This window comes from Nerophis lumbriciformis, linkage group LG03, assembly GCF_033978685.3.
Source record: "Nerophis lumbriciformis linkage group LG03, RoL_Nlum_v2.1, whole genome shotgun sequence".
In the NCBI taxonomy this organism is placed as follows: Eukaryota; Metazoa; Chordata; class Actinopteri; order Syngnathiformes; family Syngnathidae; genus Nerophis; species Nerophis lumbriciformis.
In genome coordinates, this window is record NC_084550.2 from 61,612,153 (window position 1) to 61,635,000 (window position 22,848).

The window sequence follows — 22,848 nt, forward strand, 5'->3', positions numbered from 1 at the left end:
TCTCTGTTGTTGTTTAGAGGGCTTTGAAGGCTACAATGGTGACCTAAGCGTTTTTTGTCATCTTTAAAATCCTGAAAAAATATATATAGAGACGTGTTCTTGTCTCTCATAATGATTGTGAACAATAGACATTATTCCCCCAAAAAAGTGCAGTTCCCCTTTAAGGGATGTTGTTACCGTTCCATGACTGTATTTGTCCTGCTGCGTTGTGCCCAGGCGGAGCCACATAGTGGAGCTGCTGCTGTGCGGTCAGAGGTTGCTGCTACTTTTCCCGCTGGGCCAAGACAAAAGCTCCTTCCTGGGGGAACTGAGCCAGCGAAGGGGGAGTCTGGAGGGTCTGAAGTTGGTGGCGCTGCCCGCTTCCTGCAGATGTTGGCCACATCATGGAGGCGGAGGTTAACATATATTCAAACTAAGAACGAAACAGAATTTTCCAAAGCCGGTATTTGAATTCTATGTGTTCTCTTAGATCCCTGCAGAACCAGTGATCAATGCTGTTGTACATGCAGCAGAAAATCACACAGCACCAAGAGGTCCGTTTTTTATTTCGTAAAATACACTATATTGCCAGAAGTATTTGGCCACCTGCCTTGACTCACATATGAACTTGAAGTGCCACCCTATTCCTAACCCATAGGGTTCAATATGATCTGGGTCCACCTTTTGCAGCTATTACAGCTTCAACTCTTCTGGGAAGGCTGTCCACAAGGTTGCGGAGTGTGTTTATAGGAATTTTCCAGCATTCTTCCAAAAGCGAATTGGTGAGGTCACACACTGATGTTGGTCCAGAAGGCCTGGCTCTCAGTCTCTGTTCTAATTCATCCCAAAGGTGTTCAGGTCAGGACTCTGTGCAGGCCAGTCAAATTCATCCACACCAGACTGTGTGAACTTTGGTTTGTGCACTGGTGCACAGTCATGTTGGAAAAGGAAGGGGCCCACTCCAAACTGTTCCCACAAGGTTGGGAGCATGGAATTGTCCAAAATGCCCAACTCCTGAAAAACAACACCACACCATAATTCCTCCTCCACCAAATTTCACATTCAGCACAATGCAGTCCGAAATGTACCATTCTGCTGGCAACCTCCAAACCCAGCTCTGTAGCAACTGACTGTGCAGAAAGTCTTTGCACTATGCGCTTCAGCATCCGCTGACACCTCTCTGTCAGTTAACGCCGCCTACCACTTTGTGACTGAGTTGCTGTTGTTCCCTAACTCTTCCATTTTCTTATAATAAAGCCGACAGTTGACTTTGGAATATTTAGGAGCGAGGAAATTTCACGACTGGATTTGTTGCACAGGTGGCATCCTATGACAGTTCCACGCTGGAAATCACTGAGAGCGGCCCATTCTTTCACAAATGTTTGTAGAAACAGTCTCCATGCCTAAGTGCTTAATTTTATACACCTGATTCTGATCATTTGGATGGGTGGCCCAATACTTTTGGCAATATCGTGTAAGTAGGCGCTTCTTCCGTATCTGCCTTTCTAATGACTCCATTCTTGCAGCTCCTCGTGTGTCTCACTGGAAGAGAACCAACCATCCTCCCACCTCACCCCGGGTCTCTCCCCAGGGCTGAAGCTCCTGGCTGGGCTTGGTGGGGATCAGCTGCTGACTTACTTCCACAGATATATAGCGCTGGTAGGACCCACTCACAGTTGGATCAAACGAGAAAACACAAATGACTAAAGCAAGTCATGCAACTGGTCGTCTTTGCCCTCCCCGTCAGTCAGAGGCAGAGGAGGCGAGACAAGTCTTGTGGCTGTCTGTGGTCCTCTACACGTCTCCAGAGACTGAACTCACCTGCTGTCTGTTGCTCTCCACTGATAGCATCTACTTCCTGTTGGAAGACTCTGCCGCCACACGCCACTGCCTGCCAGGTAACAATGTGCATCACGTCCCGCAAGGGTTGTACGGTATGCCGGTACTAGTATAGTATCGCGGTACTAATGAATCAAAAACGGTACTATACTCTGTTTGAAAAGTACCGGGTCCCGGGCATGACGTCACGTCGTGACATTGCTGGTTTTACGAGCAGGGGAGCATGTTCGGCAGCGCACAATCACGGAGTACTTACAAGCAGACACAGTGTGTAGACAGAAAAGGGAGAACGGACACATTTTGGCTTAAAAACTAACAATAAAGGTGAAGTTATAACTAGGGATGTCCCGATCCAGGTTTTTGCACTTCCGATACCGATACTGACCGATACCGGTACTGACCGATAATGGCCTATCCGAGCATGTATTAAAGTTTAAAGTTATTTAGCCTACTTAGTTGTCAGAATCATGTTGAAAAGGGTTTTAGTACTCTTGATAACAACTAGCCAGCTGAATTAGGGGAGTTTGAATAATACACAATGGTTGGTAACAAGAAACTGACCTGTTTATTCAGGGATAAACACAAAATAGACAAAATTATACATGACAAACAGAAATGGCATCATTGAACTAGGGCTGGGCAATATGGCCTTTTTTTAATATTGCGATATTTTAAGGCCATATTGCGATACACAATATATATCTCGATATTTTGCCTTAGCCTTGAGTGAACACTTGATGCATATAATCACAGCAGTATGATGATTCTGTGTGTTTTGATTGATTGATTGAGACTTTTATTAGTAGGTTGCACAGTGAAGTACATATTCCGTACAATTGACCACTAAATGGTAACACCCCAATAAGTTTTTCAACTTGTTTAAGTCGGGGTCCACTTAAATTGATTCATGATACAGATATATACTATCAGATATATACTATCATCATAATACAGTCATCACACAAGATAATCACATTGAATTATTTACATTATTTATAATCCAGGGTGTGGAGGGGGGCGCCGGATGTAAGTGTCAAAAAGACACCCAAAAGAGTTTGATATGAGAATAAATCTAAAGTTAAAATATAGGGTAGAAATGCATCCATTTGCAGGAAATGTAGTCTTGATTTTCAACATTTTCTTTTAAGGCTTGCATGTCTACATTAAAACATTCTTCTTCATACTGCATTAATATATGCTACTTTTAAACTTTCATGCAGAGAAGGAAATCACAACTAAAAAAAAATCACAAATTTTTTCATACGGTGTTGATGTGGAAATTTTTGCCTCGGCATTTTGATGGTGTGGACGTGTGGCACCGAACGGAGATAAGCGTCTCGACAGACGTTATAATATTTGAACAATGATGACGAAAACTGTTTTCTCTGTCGTGTCCGTGTGTCGAAAATTGTTATGCGCTTATTTTTTTTAATTTGATTTGGTGCGTGGCATAGATTTGCCGTGCGCAGAGGACGCTTGAGCAGTGCGCAATTGCACAGGCGCGCACCTTAGAGGGAAGGTTGCTCGAACGGCTGCGCTAGCATCACAGCTAACGTTAGCCATGCTGCTACCTCTCTGCTCGGGGAGGACGTATACGTATGTGACGTATGACGTGACAGTATGTGACGTATGTCGTGACAGTATGTGACGTATGACGTGACAGTATGTGACGTATGTCGTGACAGTATGTGACGTATGACGTGACAGTATGTGACGTATGTCGTGACGTATGTCGTGACAGTATGTGACGTATGTCGTGACAGTATGTGACGTATGTCGTGACAGTATGTGACGTATGTCGTGACAGTATGTGACGTATGACGTGACAGTATGTGACGTATGACGTGACAGTATGTGACGTGTGTAAGAAGGTGCGCTTGCTGTCTGTGAGAGGGAGACACAGAAAAGAGTGAGAAGAGCCTGTCGTGTAATGCCAGCAGCTAAAAGCAACTGCGTTAGAATCCACAGACCTGTGGATGTGTTGAAGGTGTGCTGGAAAATGCGGAACGGAAATTATAGGGAGCAGCAGAGAAGTGGAATGTACTATTTAAATAGGTGCGTTGGAAAACACGGAGCAGAGTTTTTTTTTAACTGGATCTGGATCGGCATTTTCCCATGCCTTGCCTATACGCATTTTTTTGCAAATATCGGCGGCCGATCCGATCCAAATATCAGATCGGGACATCCCTAGTTATAACATTGAAACGCCCTCAGGAAGAGGTACTTTAAGACATGACCAGCTCGTTAGCAGCGAACATCCAGCCGCAGTCTGCAGTGTTTTAGCTACTTCTAAATCACTAATCCTCGCCTCCATGGTGACAAATAAAGTGAGTTTCTTACAAGTATCATCCCTGCAGGACGAGGAATAGCTAAACATGCTTCACTACACACCGTAGGAGGATACAATAGCTCACCGCCGTCACAATGTAAACAAACGCCATGGGTGGATCTACACCTGACATCCACTGTAATGATATCAAGTACAAGAGCGTATCTAGTCAATACTACTATGATTATATCTATTTTTTATCGTCACAAAATCTTTTTTCCTTTAAAAAAAATTTATATTATGTTTATAAACTCAGGAAATAAGTCCCTGGACACATGAGGACTTTGAATATGACCAATGTATGATCCTGTAACTACTTGGTATCAGATTGATACCTAAATGTGTGGTATCATCCAAAACTAATGTAAAGTATCCAACAACAGAAGAATAAGTGTTATTACATTTTAACAGAAGTGTAGATAGAACATGTTAAAAGAGAAAATAAGCAGATATTAACAGTAAATGAACAAGTAGATTAAAAATCAATTTTTACAGCTTGTCCCTCATAATTTTGACAAAATAATAGGTGTATAAATGACACAATATGTTACTGCATACGTCTGCAGACTAATTAGGAGCCTTTGTTTGTTTACTTACTAATAAAAGGCAAGTTGTCTCGTATGTTCACTATTTTATTTAAGGACTAAATTGTTATTCGATTGCAATAATAATCATATGTTTAAAGGGGAACATTATCACAATTTCAGAAGGGTTAAAACCATTAAATATCAGTTCCCAGTGGCTTATTTTATTTTTCGAAGTTTTTTTCAAAATTTTACCCATCACGCAATATCCCTAAAAAAAGCTTCAAAGTGCCTGATTTTAACCATCGTTATATACACCCGTCCATTTTCCTGTGACGTCACATAGTGATGCCAATACAAACAAACATGGCGGATAGAACAGCAAGCTATAGCGACATTAGCTCGGATTCAGACTCGGATTTCAGCGGCTTAAGCGATTCAACAGATTACGCATGTATTGAAACGGATGGTTGTAGTGTGGAGGCAGGTAGCGAAAACGAAATTGAAGAAGAAACTGAAGCTATTGAGCCATATCGGTTTGAACCGTATGCAAGCGAAACCGACGAAAACGACACGACAGCCAGCGACACGGGAGAAAGCGAGGACGAATTCGGCGATCGCCTTCTAACCAACGATTGGTATGTGTTTGTTTGGCATTAAAGGAAACTAACAACTATGAACTAGGTTTACAGCATATGAAATACATTTGGCAACAACATGCACTTTGAGAGTGCAGACAGCCCATTTCAGGCGCGCTAAGAACATATATTTTTCCTTGATTTCAGCACTCAGGTTAACCATACCTAAATAGACACAAAATACTGCATTACACAAGACTAATGATTGAAAAAAATAAATGTTTTTAAGCTAAATTATTGGTAAACACAGTTTATGTATAATAATTTACGTAAAACCGCGAGTAATGAATAAAGTTTTCATCAATTAATATATTCTGTAGACATACCCTCATCCGCTCTCTTTTCCTGAAAGCTGATCTGTCCAGTTTTGGAGTTGATGTCAGCAGGCCAGGGAAGCTAGGGTCTTTATCGTTGGAAATGCATCTGCTTTGAGTGTCGCAGGATATCCACACATTCTTGCCATCTCTGTCGTAGCATAGCTTTCGTCGGTAAAGTGTGCGGAACAAACGACTGACCATTTTGTCGGCTTTCCCCACACCCTCGTATTTTGAACAAATTTCGTCCAATTTCTTGCCACTTTCGCATCTTTGGGCCACTGTTGCAACTTGAATCCGTCCCTGTTTTTGTTGTTACACCCTCCGACAACACATCCACGAAAGTGAGAAAATGGCGGATTGCTTCCCGATGTTGCTCCGAGAGCTAATAATTGAAAGGCATTTAATTCGCCAAAATTCACCCATTTAGAGTTCGGAAATCGGTTAAAAAAATATATGGTCTTTTTTCTGCAACATCAAGGTATATATTGACGCTTACATAGGTCTGGTTATAATGTTCCCCTTTAATGTACCGTAATATTTTTTGTTAAAATAAAGCCAATAATGCCATTTTTTGTGGTGCCCTCTATTCAGAAAAGTATCAAAAGGTATCGGAAAGTATTGAAATACATTTTGGTACCGGTACCAAAATATTGGTATCGGGACAACCCTACGTCCTGCTCGACTTCCATAGTTGCTGTCATTCACACAGAGTAGTGATTCTGAGTGTGCCGTGACACGTTTCAATTTCTCTTAATTGGTCTAAAAATGTTTCATTTACTAAAAGTAATGTCATCTATTTATGCCAGCGATGCATAATGTCAAACTAATATTTGTAACAATTTTTAATCGATAAAAAAAAATATCTGCTGTAGACATTTACTTTAGAAAAGAGAAGTGTTGGATACTTCTCTTGCTGCCTTGTTTGCATTTGACTTTATTAAATGTTTGGGTTTTCTTTTAAGTAACGTAAAAATGTATCAGAGCTGTTTATCTATTTTATGGAGAAATGTAGTTAATCAGACAACTGGCACCCAATGTTATTAAAAATGATTGATTTTGGATCGAGAATGGACTCTGAATCGAATCGTTAACCCCAAGAATCGAATCGAATCGTCTGGTTCCCAAATCAACCTGTGTTTTCATTTGTTGCCGTTTATAGAACAGAATAAGTCATGGCTCGCTTGGTGGTGTAAAAAACTGTATGTGCCTTGACTTCGGGGAACCAGAGCGTTACCACACCTCATTCATACAAATGTCAATATGTTTATTACATAGTATGTAGGGGTGTAACGGTACACAAAAACTTCGGTTCGGTACGTACCTCGGTTTAGAGGTCACGGTTCGGTTCATTTTCGGTACAGTAAGAAAACAACAAAATATAAATATATATTTTTTTGGTTATTTATTTACCAAATTTGTAAACAATGGCTTTATCCTTTTAACATTGGGAACACTATAATAATTCTGCCCACGTTAATCAAAAGGAAAGGCCATGTAACACAGTGATGAACATGCCCTTTCCCAACTACTTTGCCACGTGTTGCAGCCATGAAATTCTAAGTTAATTATTATTTGCAAAAAAAAAGTTTGAGTTTGAACATCAAATATGTTGTCTTTGTAGTGCATTCAATTGAATATGGGTTGAAAAGGATTTGCAAATCATTGTATTCCGTTTATATTTACATCTAACACAATTTCCCAACTCATATGGAAACGGGGTTTGTATATGTGTTTGCATATGTATATGTATACACATGTGTGTGTGTGTGTGTGTGTGTGTGTGTGTGTGTGTGTGTGTGTGAGTGTATATACAGTCGTGATCAAAAGTTTACATACACTTGTAAAGAACATAATGTCATGGCTGTCTTGAGTTTCCAATAATTCCAAAAACTCTTCTTTTTTTTTTGTGATAGAGTGATTGGAGCACATACTTGTTGGTCACAAAAAACATTCATGAAGTTTGCTTCTTTTATGAATTTATTATGGCTCTACTGAAAATGTGACCAAATCTGCTGGGTCAAAAGTATACAGTCGCGATAATAAGGACGCGGAATAAGGGACATAACACACCAGACAAGGCTCCAGAAGACGAAAGATACCCAGGCAAGATGGAGCTAATCTCATGGTTGCTCAATGTTATTGATAAAGTGTTTTCCAGCACATTTATTCCTGTTCTGAAATTGTCATGTATCCATCAAATCTGCTGTTGAAACTTGGACTATATAACCAACATATAAGTTGATTGTAAATTAGGGGCAGGACATGGATAAGCATTCTTGCTTTTTTCCCCCGTATCCCTTTTCGGGGGGTATCGTTGCATGTCTGTCAAATTACAAAGAGTGATGAAGTGTTTCTATATATGTCTGCTGGAATAAATAGATTAATTTATTCATTCATTCATTCGATCAAAAGTTTACATACACTTGTAAAGAACATCATGTCATGGCTGTCTTGAGTTTCCAATCATTTCTACAACTCTTATTTTTTTGTGATAGAGTGATTGGAGCACATACTTGTTGGTCACAAAAAACATTCATAAAGTTTGCTTCTTTTATGAATTTATTATGGCTCTACTGAAAATGTGAGCAAATGTGCTGGGTCAAAAGTATACATACAGCAATGTTAATATTTGCTTACATGTCCCTTGGCAAGTTTACCTGCAATAAGGCACTATTGGTAGCCATCCACAAGCTTCTGCTTGAATTTTTGACCACTCCTCTTGACAAAACACATGTCAAAAGTGGTAAAGGAATGGCTAAATCAGGCTAGAATGAAGGTTTTAGAATGGCCTTCCCAAAGTCCTGACTTAAACGTGTGGACAATGCTGAAGAAACAAGTCCATGTAAAAAACAAAAACAAATTTGGCTGAACTACACCAATTTTGTCAAGAGGAGTGGTCAAAAATTCATACAGAAGCTTGTGGATGGCTACCAAAAGCCCCTTTTTGGGGCGGTATAGCTCGGCTGGTAGAACGGCCGTGCCAGCTACTTGAGGATTCCAGGTTCGATGCCTGCTTCCGCCATCCTAGTCACTGCCATTGTGTCCTTGGGCAAGGCACTTTACCCACCTGCTCCCAGTGCCACCCACACTGGTTTAAATGTCACTTAGATATTCGGTTTCACTATGTAAAAGCGCTTTGAGTCACTAGAGAAAAGGGCTATATAAATATAATTCACTATAAAAAATAAAAAAAATCACTATTATTGCAGTGAAACTTGCCAAGGAACATGTAACCAAATACTAACATTGCTGTATGACCCAGCAGATTTGCTCACATTTTCAGTAGACTCATAATAAATTCATAAAAGAAGCAAACTTCATGAATGTTTTTTGTGACCAACAAGTATGTGCTCCAATCACTACATCACAAACAAATAAGAGTTGTAGAAATGATTGGAAACTCAAGACAGCCACGACATTATGTTCTTTACAAGTGTATGTACACTTTTGACCACGACTGTATGTGTGTGTATTAGAGATGGGCGGATAGGCAATTATTTCATCCGCAACCGCATCACAAAAGTCGTCAACCATCCGCATCCACCCGAACTAACATTTAATCAAAACCGCACCCGCCCGTTGTTATATATCTAATATAGACGATGCAAGGCATTAGTGAGGTTATAAAGCTTTTGCCTGTTAAAGAAAGGAGACTGATCCAATGCAGCAGAGACATTCAATGCGTGCCACGCTGTCACGGCCCAGACGCACACCAGTGCGCAATCATCTGGGAGCCGCGCTGAGCGCACCTCCAAGCGCGTGGAGGTGCGATGTCCCTCGCACCCGCGGCGGCCCCACCCGGGCTCGCGCCCGAGGCTTCAGCGCGCACCGCGGAGGCCATCCTACTCTTCGCGGCCTAGCTCTCGCGGCTCTCGCTGCCGGCGACGGCCGGGTATGGGCCCGACGCTCCAGCGCCATCCATTTTCAGGGCTAGTTGATTCGGCAGGTGGGTTGTTACACACTCCTTAGCGGGTTCCGACTTCCATGGCCACCGTCCTGCTGTCTATATCAACCAACACCTTTTCTGGGGTCTGATGAGCGTCGGCATCGGGCGCCTTAACCCGGCGTTCGGTTCATCCCGCAGCGCCAGTTCTGCTTACCAAAAGTGGCCCACTCGGCTCACCAGGGTGAGCCCCACCCCTTTCGTGAGCGCACTGCGCGCGGAGTGACCCCTGTTACGCGCCCCCGGCAACGGGGGTGGCGGGCAGGTAAGCTGCGCGGGCGGAGTGACCCCTGTTACGAGCCCCCGGCCACGGGGGTGGCGGGCAGGTAAGCTGCTTACCTGCTGCGCGTGACGGCGAAGGCGGACGAGGCGGGGTGTCGGCGCGGTGGTGACCCTGTACGTGCGTCGGGCCCTTCTCGCGGATCACCTCAGCTACGGCTCCCGGTGGGGCCCTCTCGGGGGAAGGGGCCTCGGTCCCGGACCCCGGCGAGGCGTCCCTTCTCCGCTCCGTAAAAGTGTCCATCTCTTTTTTTTTTCTTCTTGTTGTGGCATATGCTGCAGGTGCCTGCTCGTTTTTCGTATGTGGGTAACAACATTTAACTATGTATATATATTTCCGAATTGGTTTAACTGCCTCCCGCCTGAATCTATTTAAAATCTAATTTTTTTTTTATTTCAACCGCCCGACCCGACCCGCGGATAAAATCTAATTTTTTTTTATTTCAACCGCCCGACCCGCGGACTCCGCGGTTGTGTCCGCAAACCGCGCATCTCTAGTGTGTATATATGCTTGGCACGTTATGTAAATTGTAAATAAAAACCGAATACAATGATTTGCAAATCCTGTCTTGAGTGTCAGCTTGAATCTCCCTCCTCTGTTTATGTCTTTCAGCCATGGATGTGACAGATCCGGATCCTAATGTCTGTTTCTGCTGCTGTCTGACTATCAGACTCTCTGAGCTGCTTTCTGTCAACGTTGGATTGTTCGATCAGTACTTCAGGCTCGTGGGTCAGTATGTTTGTTCTCCAGTGTCTGCGGAGGCCACGAAACTGAACGCTGACGTCACCAATCCTCCCGTTTTGTCCGTGCGTGTGTGCAGGTTGTTCAGCCGAGCACATCGTGTGCTGTCTGAGCAGGGACAGTTATGGCACCGGGGTCTTTTTGCAGGAACTGATGTCCGCACTCAGTCTGCGCCAACAGCTTCCTGCTCCCGAGCCCCCAGAGCAGGACTTTTACTCGCAGTTCACCAACACAAGCACAGGTAAGGACTGTCTAAGACAGTGTTTTTCAACCACTGTGCTGTGAGATGATGTCATTTCACCTATTTGGGTTAAAAATATTTTTTGCAAACCAGTAATCATAGTCTGCAAATGATGTGTCGGTGCTGTCTAGAGCTCGGCAGAGTAACCGTGTAATACTCTTCCATATCAGTAGGTGGCAGCAGGTAGCTAATTGCTTTATAGATGTCGGAAACAGCGGGAGGCAGCGTGCAGGTAAAAAGGTATCTAATGCTTAAACCAAAAATAAACAAAAGGTGAGTGCCCCTAAGAAAAGGCATTGAAGCTTAGGGAAGGCCATGTAGAACGAAACTAAAACTGAACTGGCTACAAAGTAAACAAAAACCGAATGCTGGACGACAGCAAAGACTTACTGTGGAGCAAGGACGGCGTCCACAATGTACATCCGAGCATGACTTGACAATCAACAATGTCCCCACTAAGAAGGATAAAAACAAATAAATAAATGATAAATGGGTTATACTTGTATAGCGCTTTTCTACCTTCAAGGTACTCAAAGCGCTTTGACAGTATTTCCACATTCACCCATTCACACACTGATGGCGGGAGCTGCCATGCAAGGCGCTAACCAGCACCCATCAGGAGCAAGGGGTGAAGTGTCTTGCCCAAGGACACAACGGACTTGACTGGGATGGTAGAAGGTGGGGATTGAACCCCAGTAACCAGCAATCCTCCGATTGCTGGCACGGCCACTCTACCAATTTCGCCACGCCGCCCCAAAACAACTGAAATATTCTTGATTGTTAAAACAAAGTAGATGCGGGGAATATCGCTCATAGGAAGACACGAAACTACCAAAAAAAAGAGAAAAAGCCACCAAAATAGGAGCGCAAGACAAGAACTAAAACACTACACACAGGAAAACGGCAAAAAACTCCAAATAAGTCTGGGTGTGATGTGACAGTACCTTATTTTCCTTATAGTGTGGAAAATATGGTACACCTACTTTGAGACAAGAGCTATAGTGATGCATGCTTGGTTATGGTTTAAAGTTAAAGTACCAATGATTGTCACACGCCCACTAGGTGTGGTGAAATTATTCTCTGCATTTGACCCATCACCCTTGATCACCCCCTGGGAGGTGAGGGGAGCAGTGAGCAGCAGCGGTGGCTGCGCCCGGGAATCATTTTTGGTGATTTAACCCCCAATTCCAACCCTTGATGCTGAGTGCCAAGCAGGGAGGTAATGGCTCCCATTTTTATAGTCTTTGGTATGACTTGTCCGGGGTTTGAACTCACAATTTACCCATCTCAGGGCGGACACTCTAACCACTAGACCACCGAGTCATATCCAACAATTGCGACAAAGACTTTTTACTGTCAACTGAGTTTCGTTTTTTAATGACTTCTGCTGGTGGTGTGCCTCCGCATTTTTTCAACGCAAAAAAATGTGCCTTGGCTCAAAAAAGGTTGAAAAACAATGGTCTAAGACAGGGGTCGGCAACCTTTACAAGTCAAAGAGCCATTTTGACCAGTTTCACAAATTATAGACAACAATGGGAGCCGCAAAAATAATTTGAAATTTTAAAAGAAATAACACTGCATACAAAGTTTTTTTTTTTTGCTTTGCGTTGTATAAACTAGGGGTTTTAGACACGCTGCCCACACCTTTATGTGGAATTTGATAGCTGGTGCGGCACGCGGATTTTGACCGATTGGCGCTTGTCAGCGTCATGCGTACCGTGATGGTACAGCATTTAGCAACCACTACCAACAGCGTGCCTGATCAGCCACACGTTGTATGGGCTTTCGCTTGTTCACGTAGGACACAGCAAGGCATACTTGCTCAACAACCACACAGGTTTCACTGACGGTGGCGGTATAAAAAAAACTTTAACACTCTTACTAATAATGCGCCACACTGTGAACCCACACCAAACAAGAATGACAAACACATTTCGGGAGAACATCTGCACCGTAACACAACATAAACACAACAGAACAAATACCCAGAATCCCATGTAGCCCTAACTCTTCCGGGATACATTATACACCCCCGCTACCAAACCTCAACCGACGCACAGAGAGAGAGAGGGGGGGGGGGGGGGGTTGATGTGTGAGGGAGCAGGGTTGGGGTGGGGGCGGGGTTTGGTGGTAAGGGGGGGGTGTATAATGTAGCCCGGAAGAGTCAGGGCTGCATGGGATTCTGGGTGTTTGTTCTGTTGTGTTTATGTTGTGTTAAGGTGCAGATGTTCTCCCGAAATGTGTTTGTCATTCTTGTTTGGTTTTGGTTCAAAGTGTGGCGCATTATTAGTAAGAGTGTTAAAGTTGTTTTATATGGCCACCGTCAGTGTAACCTGTGTGGCTGTTGAACAAGTATGCCTTGCTGTTTCATACGTGTGCAAGCAGAAGATGTATTTTGTATAACAAGTGTCGGGCCGGCACGCTGTCAATACAGATTGTAGAGAGCGCCAAATGTTGTACCATCATGGCACGCCCTTGTTGAAGTTGTAAGAGTGATAATCGGTTAATATATACCCCGCCCGGGAGTTTCCTGCGAGAGGCACTGAAATCCGGAAGTCTCACGGGAAAATTGGGGGCTTCAGCAAGGAAGCTGCTGAGCCGCATCAGGAAGTCACATGGGAAAATTGGGGGGTTCAGCAAGTAAGCTGCTGAGCCGCATGCGGCTCCGGAGCCGCGGGTTGCCGACCCCTGGTCTAAGACAAGCTGAGGGTTGTCACCTGACGCCCACGTGTCTCCCCCTGCAGGTAAGATGCATAACTACGAGCTGGTCCACTGCAGCAGGGTGAAGTTCGTCTATCCCAGCGAGGAGGAGATGGGAGACTTGACCTTCATCGTGGCCGAGAGGAAGACCCCGGCGAACACGGCGTCCTCGGCCTCGCGTTCCTTCAACGTGCTGCTGTACCTGCTGGTCTTTCAGGTGTGAGCTCCATGACTTGTCACAAGGTGGCGCTGAATTTCATTTTGCCTTAGCTTTGGAATTGGAATGAGTCTCATCAAACTTGCATAAAGAGGATTATTTGTTTGCCCCGTTTTTATTTCGTTTTACCTGCTGAATTTTCTCTCCCTGCAGGTGCAGATGTCAAACGACCAGGCCCTCACAGGCTCCTCCTCCTCCTCATTCCCTAGCTCCGCCCCCTCCCCTGTCCTCCAGCCTCGTACCTTGATTTTGACCAGTACAGATGTCTTCCTGTTGGACGAAGACTATGTCAGCTATCCTCTTCCGGACTTTGCTAAAGAGCCGCCCTCCAGGTGAGTACACAGGAAGCCCCGCCCCCCTTGTGAGACGTTATTTCATATGTAAAGTATATTTTCTCACCCGACCACCATGATACATCACAATTTGCAGTTTCTCTTTTCAACATGTTCGAAAAGGAGTAGGAAGAAGCAAAGCTTATTTAATCCAACCCCTTTTCCATTTCATAGCAATTACTAACACATTCGATCCACTTCCTGTTCTCAAATTGTACACAATTTACTCCATAAATAAAGTTCTAAAAAAAAAACTAGTGAAACAAAAGTGTCTTTGACATATTGAGATAAATAATATCAAATTTTCAATAAGGTTCAAAATGTTATACTTTATAAACACTTTGAGTGAGCGGTTTCTTTAAGTGGATCATATTAATACTTTGACTTCTTTGCCTAATCCATTCCAATAATTTAATTCCACATACTGATATGCTAAAGGTTTTAAGTGTTGTACGTCATACAAATGTTTTGAACTACCGTATTTTCCGACTATAGAGCACACCAAGATATAAGTGGCACCCACAAAACTTAAGAAAAAATATATTTTTCCATTTTTCCAGACTATAATCCGCAAATATATACATTGTGAAATGAGTTATTTACACAGAAAGATAAATGTTTTTTATACATACCTTAATTGTTTCCAAACGGTGTCTGTAACACGGCAGTAAAACGGCTCATCAAACAAAACGGAAGTCATGGTCATGGACCCACTAGCTGCGGAAGCTAGCTCTCCAATCAGCTAAACAGACTCAATAACTCCACGGAGACGTTTTGGTGAATTTCCTGAGGAACTTGTGAAACTGAAACAATACAAAAATGCCGCTGTAAGTTATTAATACTAACACAGACACTCGTAAATATGTTAGCATATTAGCTAATGCTAACGACGCTAGCATCATTACATTTCCATAGCACGTACAAATATGCAAGAAAACACTCCTACAGACATCACACATGGGATGGTTTAGTAAGTATGAATAGGTTTAGTTATATTGTAAAACTTCCGAACATTGTTTCGAGTGATGAATAAAGAATCCATTTGAGTAGAAATGCTATCGATGGTTAGAAGATTGAACGTTAGTCCGGTTGGGAGAAGAAGAAAAAAAAGCACTAGTAAAACCAAGATGACTCCACATCTTCTCTCTTCGTATTTGCTTTTTTTTTTTTTTTAACTTTTTTTATGGCCTTAGCGAAGAAAAATACTTAAATTAGCCGCACTGTCTTAAAGGCCGCATGGTTCAAAGTGTAGGAAAAAAGCACCGACTTATAGTCCGGAGTTGACGCTACATTTTTCTCTATGGTTACATTTCTCCTCTTTTATTGAGAATAATTATTTTACATTCTTGGATAGCAGGTTATAGTTTGCTTTTTACATAACTTTAGCTGTTTGTAAATTCACTAAATCATTGAATTTCAGTATTTTTGATTCAATTAATAAATGGTTAGTATGTTCTCTGTATCCAACATTTAATGTATTATTCTAAATGACATTTTTTGTAACACAATTATTGAATGAAGTGTACTTACACATTTCTGCACAACAACTCAGATATGTAACACTAGCGAGCAGTTGAGAATATGAAGTGATTTTTTTGTTCAATACATATTTTGCTTTATTCATTAAGGACATTTCTCTTGCCACTTTGTTTTATATTTATATATGAGCTTTCCAGTTCATTGTATCATCTATTATTACACCCAAAAATGTAATCTTTTATTTTTTTTACTCTTATCAATATCCACTGACTGTTAGCGAAGATCATTATTTTAGTTTTACTGAGATTCAAAGACCCTCTCTTTAATTTATTCATTTATTCTGTTGTTTGTATTAGCTTTGCATGTGAATAATGCTGTATAATAGACTGTATTTACATTATTCACATGTGAATAATGCTGTATAATAGACTGTATTTATATTATTCACATGTGAATAATGCTGTATAATAGACTGTATTTATATTATTCACATGTGAATAATGCTGTATAATAGAATATTTATATTATTCACATGTGAATAATGCTGTATAATAGACTGTATTTATATTATTCACATGTGAATAATGCTGTATAATAGACTGTATTTATATTATTCACATGTGAATAATGCTGTATAATAGACTGTATTTATATTATTCACATGTGAATAATGCTGTATAATAGAATATTTATATTATTCACATGTGAATAATGCTGTATAATAGACTGTATTTATATTATTCACATGTGAATAATGCTGTATAATAGACTGTATTTATGTTATTCACATGTGAATAATGCTGTATAATAGACTATATTATTCACATGTGAATAATGCTGTATAATAGACTATTTATATTATTCACATGTGAATAATGCTGTATAATAGACTGTATTTATATTATTCACATTTGAATAATGTTGTATAATAGACTGTATTTATATTATTCACATGGGAATAATGCTGTATAATAGACTATATTTATATTATTCACATGTGAATAATGTTGTATAATAGACTGTATGTATGTTATTCACATGTGAATAATGTTGTATAATAAACTATATTATTCACATGTGAATAATGCTGTATAATAGACTGTATTTATATTATTCACATGTGAATAATGCTGTATAATAGACTGTATTTATATTATTCACATGTGAATAATGCTGTATAATAGACTATATTATTCACATGTGAATAATGCTGTATAATAGACTATTTTTATTATTCACATGTGAATAATGCTGTATAATAGACTGTATTTATATTATTCACATGTGAATAATGCTGTATAATAGACTGTATTTATATTATTCACATGTGAATAATGCTGTATAATAGACTGTATATTATTCACATGTGAATAATGCTGTATAATAGACTGTATTTATATTATTCACATGTGAATAATGCTGTATAATAGACTATTTATATTATTCACATGTGAATAATGCTGTATAATAGACTGTATTTATATTATTCACATGTAAAAAATACCTAAGGGTTTATTGTGAGCGAACTGTGGTGCTGAATTTCCCCCAGGGATCAATAAAGTACTTTCTTTTCTATTCTATTCTATTCTATTGAACAATGTTGGTCCCAGTATTGATCCCTGGGGTACACCGCAGGATATATTCAGACTAGCTTCACGTATTTCTTCCTGTTGGTTAAGTAGCTTCTCACCCAGTTCAAGACCAGCCCTCTGATGCCATGAATTAGTTAATTAAGATGTTATGATTAATTGTGTAACATAATGGAGAGTGGAAAAGACTGATCCAGGCCATCAATTCAGAAAGGTCATCCTCATGCTCTCCCGCAGGGAACGGTACCAGTTGCGTGAAGCTCGGAGGATCCGGGACTTGGACAGGATCCTGCTGGGCTACCAAACGTACCCCCAGGCTCTGACCTTGGTGTTTGATGACCTGCCAGGCCCGGACCTGCTCTGCCACCTGACCATGGACCACTTTGCCGCCGACGGGGAGGAGCTGCCGCCGACCTGCGGGGGCGGGGGAGCGGAGGGCGAGGTGCAGTGGTGCGTCTTTGTCCCGGGAGCCGACAGCAGGGAGCGACTGATCTCCCTCCTGGCTCGCCAGTGGGAGGCGCTGTGCAGCCGGGAGCTCCCCGTGGAGCTCACAGGCTGATTGCGCGTGGCGGCGGGCGCCTCCTCGGCAGGCCAAGGCGCTGTTTCCTCCACATGTGACGAGGATAATCACCTCCCTGCTGCTCACAGCTGCATTCAAAGCTGTCGGGCTCCATAATGACCTCTGCGACTAGTCCGCAGAGGAGCTTGTTGCTATGGCGATGAGACGCATCCTCTCTGAATTTGAGGGAAAGAAACCACTTTAAATGAATGCCCTAAACCCACAAACCACTGCCAAGTTTGGAAAGGTGAGTTTGTCTGTCCTGATCACGTCCTGTGGGAGCAGGAACACACCACTATCCATCTTTCCTTTCTTTAGACGTTATTAGACACCTCCTGTGGAGCTCGTGGTGGCGTGTGACCGCATCCACACGTTCTATCCCTTTTTATCTTTCAGCGAGCACGAGAGGGACTTTGAGAAGAAAAGGAAATACGTTGTCCAATCAAGCCACGGCAGGTCGGTTTAAAAGCCACCAGGAGGAAAGACCTTGGCTCCGCCCACCCGCCAATCGCCACTATTGTCACACAACACGAGACGGTGACTGCTTTTTTTTCCTTCTGTCTTCATCAGGTCATCACACAGACTTTTCTCAGCAAAACTGGATTTTGAACAGCCTCACCAGGTTTTAAACCTTTATTTGAAATGAATATTTACTCTATTTTAGCACAAACTGGATTTGAAAGAAACAAGCTACCGTATTTTTCGGAGTATAAGTCGCACCGGCCGAAAATGCATAATAAAGAAGGAAAAAAACATAAAAGTCGCACTGGAGTATAAGTCGCATTTTTTGGGGAAATGTATTAGATAAAAGCCAACAGCAAGAATAGACATTTGAAAGGCAATTTAAAATAAATAAAGAATAGTGAACAACAGGCTGAATAAGTGTACGTTATATGAGGCATAAATAACCAACTGGTATGTTAACGTAACATATTATGGTAAGAGTCATTCAAATAACTATAACATATAGAACATGCTATACGTTTACCAAACAATCTGTCACTCCTAATCGCTAAATCCCATGAAATCTTATACGTCTAGTCCAGGGGTCGGCAACCTTTACCAGTCAAAGAGCCATTTTGACCAGTTTCAAAAATTATAGAAACGATGGGAGCCGCAAAAATGTTATGAAATTTTAAATGAAATAACACTGCATACAATTTTTTATTTTTTTGCTTTGTCCTATGTATAAACCAGGGATCTCAGACACGCTGCCCACACCTTTATGTGGAATTTGAAAGCTGGTGCGGCACGCGGGTTATAAATGAATGACGCTTGTCAGCGTCATGCGTGCCGTGTTATTACAGCATATAGCGGCCACTACAGCCAGCGTGCCTGATCAGCTACACGTTGTGTGAGGCTTCCGCTTGCTCACATAGGTGACAGCAAGGCATACTTACTCAACAACCACACAGGTTACACTGACTGTGGCGGTATAAAAAAAAAAAAAACTTTAACACTCTTACTAATAATGTGCCACACTGTGAACCCACACCAAACAAGAATGACAAACAAATTTCGGGAGAACATCTGCACCGTAACACAACATAAACACAACAGGACAAATACCCAGAATCCCATGCAGCTCTAACTCTTCCGGGATACATTATACACCCCGCCCACCTCAACCGACGCACAGAGAGGAGGAGGAGGGGGTGGGGGGTGTTGATGTGTGAGGGAGCAGGGTTGGGGTGGGGGCGGGGTTTGGTGGTAGCAGGGGTGTATAATGTAGCCCGGAAGAGTCAGGGCTGCATGGGATTCTGGGTGTTTGTTCTGTTGTGTTTATGTTGTGTTAAGGTGCAGATGTTCTCCCGAAATGTGTTTGTCATTTGTGTTTGGTTTTGGTTCAAAGTGTGGCGCATTATTAGTAAGAGTGTTAAAGTTGTTTTATATGACCACCGTCAGTGTAACCTGTGTGGCTGTTGACCAAGTATGACTTGCTGTCACGTAGGTGTGCGAGCAGAAGATGTATATTGTATAACAAGTGTTGGGCTGGCACGCTGTTAATACAGATTGTTGAGGGCGCCAAATGTTGTATCATCATGGCACGCCCTTATTATAGCCATAAGGGTGAAAATCGGTGAATATTAATCCCGGGAGTTTTCTGCGAGAGGCACTGAAATTCGGAAGTCTCACGGGAAAATTGGGGGGTTCAGCAAGTAAGCTGCTGAGCCGCATCAGAGTGATCAAAGAGCCGCGGGTTGCCGACCCCTGGTCTAGTCTCTTACGTGAATGAAATACATAATATTATTTGATATTTTACGCTAATGTGTTAATCATTTCACACATAAGTCGCTCCTGAGTATAAGTCGCACCCCCGGCCAAACTATGAAAAAAACTGCGACTTATAGTCCGAAAAATACGGTAGTTGCCTATAGCTAAGACTGTACATCCACAGTCTTTATTTAAATCATGTCCAATTATAACCAATAAATGACTTTCATACTATTTAGATCTGCAGCAGTATTGGTCAAACCAAGATTATAACTCAACCTAGAACTGAAAAGTCCAAACTTTTTGACTTGGGGGCAACATTGGGCTAAAAAAATGTAGCCCCGGTGGCCAATTGTACATATTATGTATACAGTCGTGGTCAAAAGTTTACATACACTTGTAAAGAACATAATGTCATGGCTGTCTTGAGTTTCCAATCATTTCTACAACTCTTATTTTTTTGTGATAGAGTGATTGGAGCACATACTTGTTGGTCACAAAAAACATTCATGAAGTTTGCTTCTTTTATGAATTTATTATGGCTCTACTGAAAATCTGCTGGGTCAAAAGTATACATACAGCAATGTTAATATTTGCTTACATGTCCCTTGGCAAGTTTACCTGCAATAAGGCGCTTTTGGTAGCCATCCACAAGCTTCTGCTTGAATTGTTGACCACTCCTCTTGACAAAATTGGTGCAGTTCAGCTAAATGTGTTGGTTTTCTGACATGGACTTGTTTCTTCAGCATTGTCCACACGTTTAAGTCAGGACTTTGGGAAGGCCATTCTAAAACCTTCATTCTAGCCTGATTTAGCCATTCTTTTACCACTTTTGACGTCATTGTCCTGTTGGAACACCCAACTGCGCCCAAGACCCAACCTCCGGGCTGATGATTTTAGCTTGTCCTGAAGAATTTGGAGGTAATCCTCCTTTTTCACTGTCCCATTTACTCTCTGTAAAGCAGCAGTTCCATTGGCAGCAAAACAGGCCCAGAGCATAATACTAACACCACCATGCTTGACGGAAGGTATGGTGTTCCTGGGATTAAAGGCCTCACCTTTTCTCCTCCAAACATATTGCTGGGTATTGTGGCCAAACAACTCAATCAATCAATCAATCAATCTTTATTTATATAGCCCTAAATCACAAGTGTCTCAAAGGGCTGCACAAGCCACAACGACATCCTCGGTACAAAGCCCACATACGGGCAAGGAAAAACTCACCCCAGTGGGACGTCGATGTGAATGACTATGAGAAACCTTGGAGAGGACCGCATATGTGGGTAACCCCCCCCCCCTCTAGGGGAGACCGAAAGCAATGGATGTCGAGTGGGTCTGACATAATATTGTGAGAGTCCAGTCCATAGTGGATCCAACATAATAGTAAGAGTCCAGTCCATAGTGGGGCCAGCAGGACACCATCCCGAGCGGAGACGGGTCAGCAGCGTAGAGATGTTCCCAGCCGATGCACAGGCGAGCGGTCCACCCCGGGTCCCGACTCTGGACAGCCAGCACTTCATCCATGGCCACCGGACCTGTGCCCCCCCCCTCAAAACTCCATTTTTGTTTCATCTGACATCACATGGACAAAGATAAGACCTTCTGGAGGAAAGTTCTGTGGTCAGAAATATTAACATTGCTGTATGTATACTTTTGACCCAGCACATTTTCAGTAGAGCCATAATAAATTCATAAAAGAAGCAAACTTCATGAATGTTTTTTGTGACCAACAAGTATGTGCTCCAATCACTCTATCACAAAAAAATAAGAGTTGTAGAAATGATTGGAAAGTCAAGACAGCCATGACATTATGTTCTTTACAAGTGTATGTACACTTTTGACCACGACTGTATATAATGGATATATAATTAATATAATTAGATATAAGAGTTTGTGAAAGTTTGACTCCTCCCTTGTTTACTTCCGTGACGACCTTCTTAAAGTTTTGGAATCAGAAATATCAAGCAGGTAAAATGTGTGGAGTGTTTTACATTTTTCCAATCATGCACTCTAATGGATTTAAATTGGTGTCTTTTTTTTTTTTTTTTTTTGCACCATGACTAGGGAAGGTTGTTTGGATTCTGTCATAAGTAAATGCTGTGCTATCTTTCGAAGTACTTTTAAAGGGTCATTGATCTGATTTACTCACATTGCCCTCAAGATGGCAGCAAGTATGTAGCATTCAGAGCCCGCCGGGTATTTAAGATTCATTTGAAAGCACTCCGAGGTGCGATGCAATATTGAACTAAATTGACGCTGGCGGGCCGTAGTTTGGACACACCTGACCTAGAGCGTTTGATTCTTTGCACATTCTGAGAGGAAGCGTTTTCTTGAACAAAATGGCAAAATTGACATTTTAACTGCATACTCTCTCTATACAGTATATGTATACCCCCCCGGTCTAAGGAGAATACCACTACATTAAAGTTGATGAAGAAGTTGCTTTTTTTTTTTTAATCCCAGTCCTTGGCCATTAAGGCCTCGTTTTCAAAGTCCGATTAAGATTGCGCTATGTTTCAGAAAATTTGCCACTAAAGTTTGCTGTTTGAATGTGCTGAACTCCTGCTTCCACGCCAGTGTGCTGTCACTCCGGAGTCAGTGGACGGTGATAATGTCCATGTGTCTCTAAAACGCTGAGCTGGGTTTTTCTGTGGAGACGGACAACATCCCAAAGAACATGCACACCAGAAAAAGTTCCCATCAGCACTTGCTCTCTTGATGACTTTGCAGTCGGGCAGCGACGCGGCCACCTTTCAACTCGTTCTCGCTTCCTCCTCTTCCTGTCGGCAGCGGTGGTGCGTTTCCGTTAAAAGGGACACTTTGCACAGACCGAGGCGGGAGATACTGTACGGGAAGTGTCTGCTCAGCAAAAAAAAAAAAAACGGCCTCTTTGGCCCGTTGTGTTGAATGTTGCTTTTGAAGATTCA

At 42.0% G+C, this 22,848-nt stretch overlaps 1 protein-coding gene across 2 annotated transcripts in view; it reads left to right on the top strand.

Annotated features, from left to right (window-relative positions):
• nisch (nischarin) overlaps positions 1-19,152 on the top strand; it is a 102,121-nt gene extending 82,969 nt beyond the window's left edge. For both annotated transcript variants that reach the window (XM_061940519.2, XM_061940530.2), the window contains 9 exons: positions 217-395; positions 470-533; positions 1,506-1,638; positions 1,727-1,877; positions 10,462-10,578; positions 10,670-10,831; positions 13,576-13,748; positions 13,902-14,080; positions 17,386-19,152. In XM_061940519.2, coding sequence (XP_061796503.2) covers positions 217-395; positions 470-533; positions 1,506-1,638; positions 1,727-1,877; positions 10,462-10,578; positions 10,670-10,831; positions 13,576-13,748; positions 13,902-14,080; positions 17,386-17,707 — 1,480 coding nt within the window. In that variant the 3' untranslated portion in view covers positions 17,708-19,152. The remainder of the gene's footprint in view (positions 1-216; positions 396-469; positions 534-1,505; positions 1,639-1,726; positions 1,878-10,461; positions 10,579-10,669; positions 10,832-13,575; positions 13,749-13,901; positions 14,081-17,385) is intronic.
• The last annotated feature ends 3,696 nt before the right edge of the window (positions 19,153-22,848 follow it).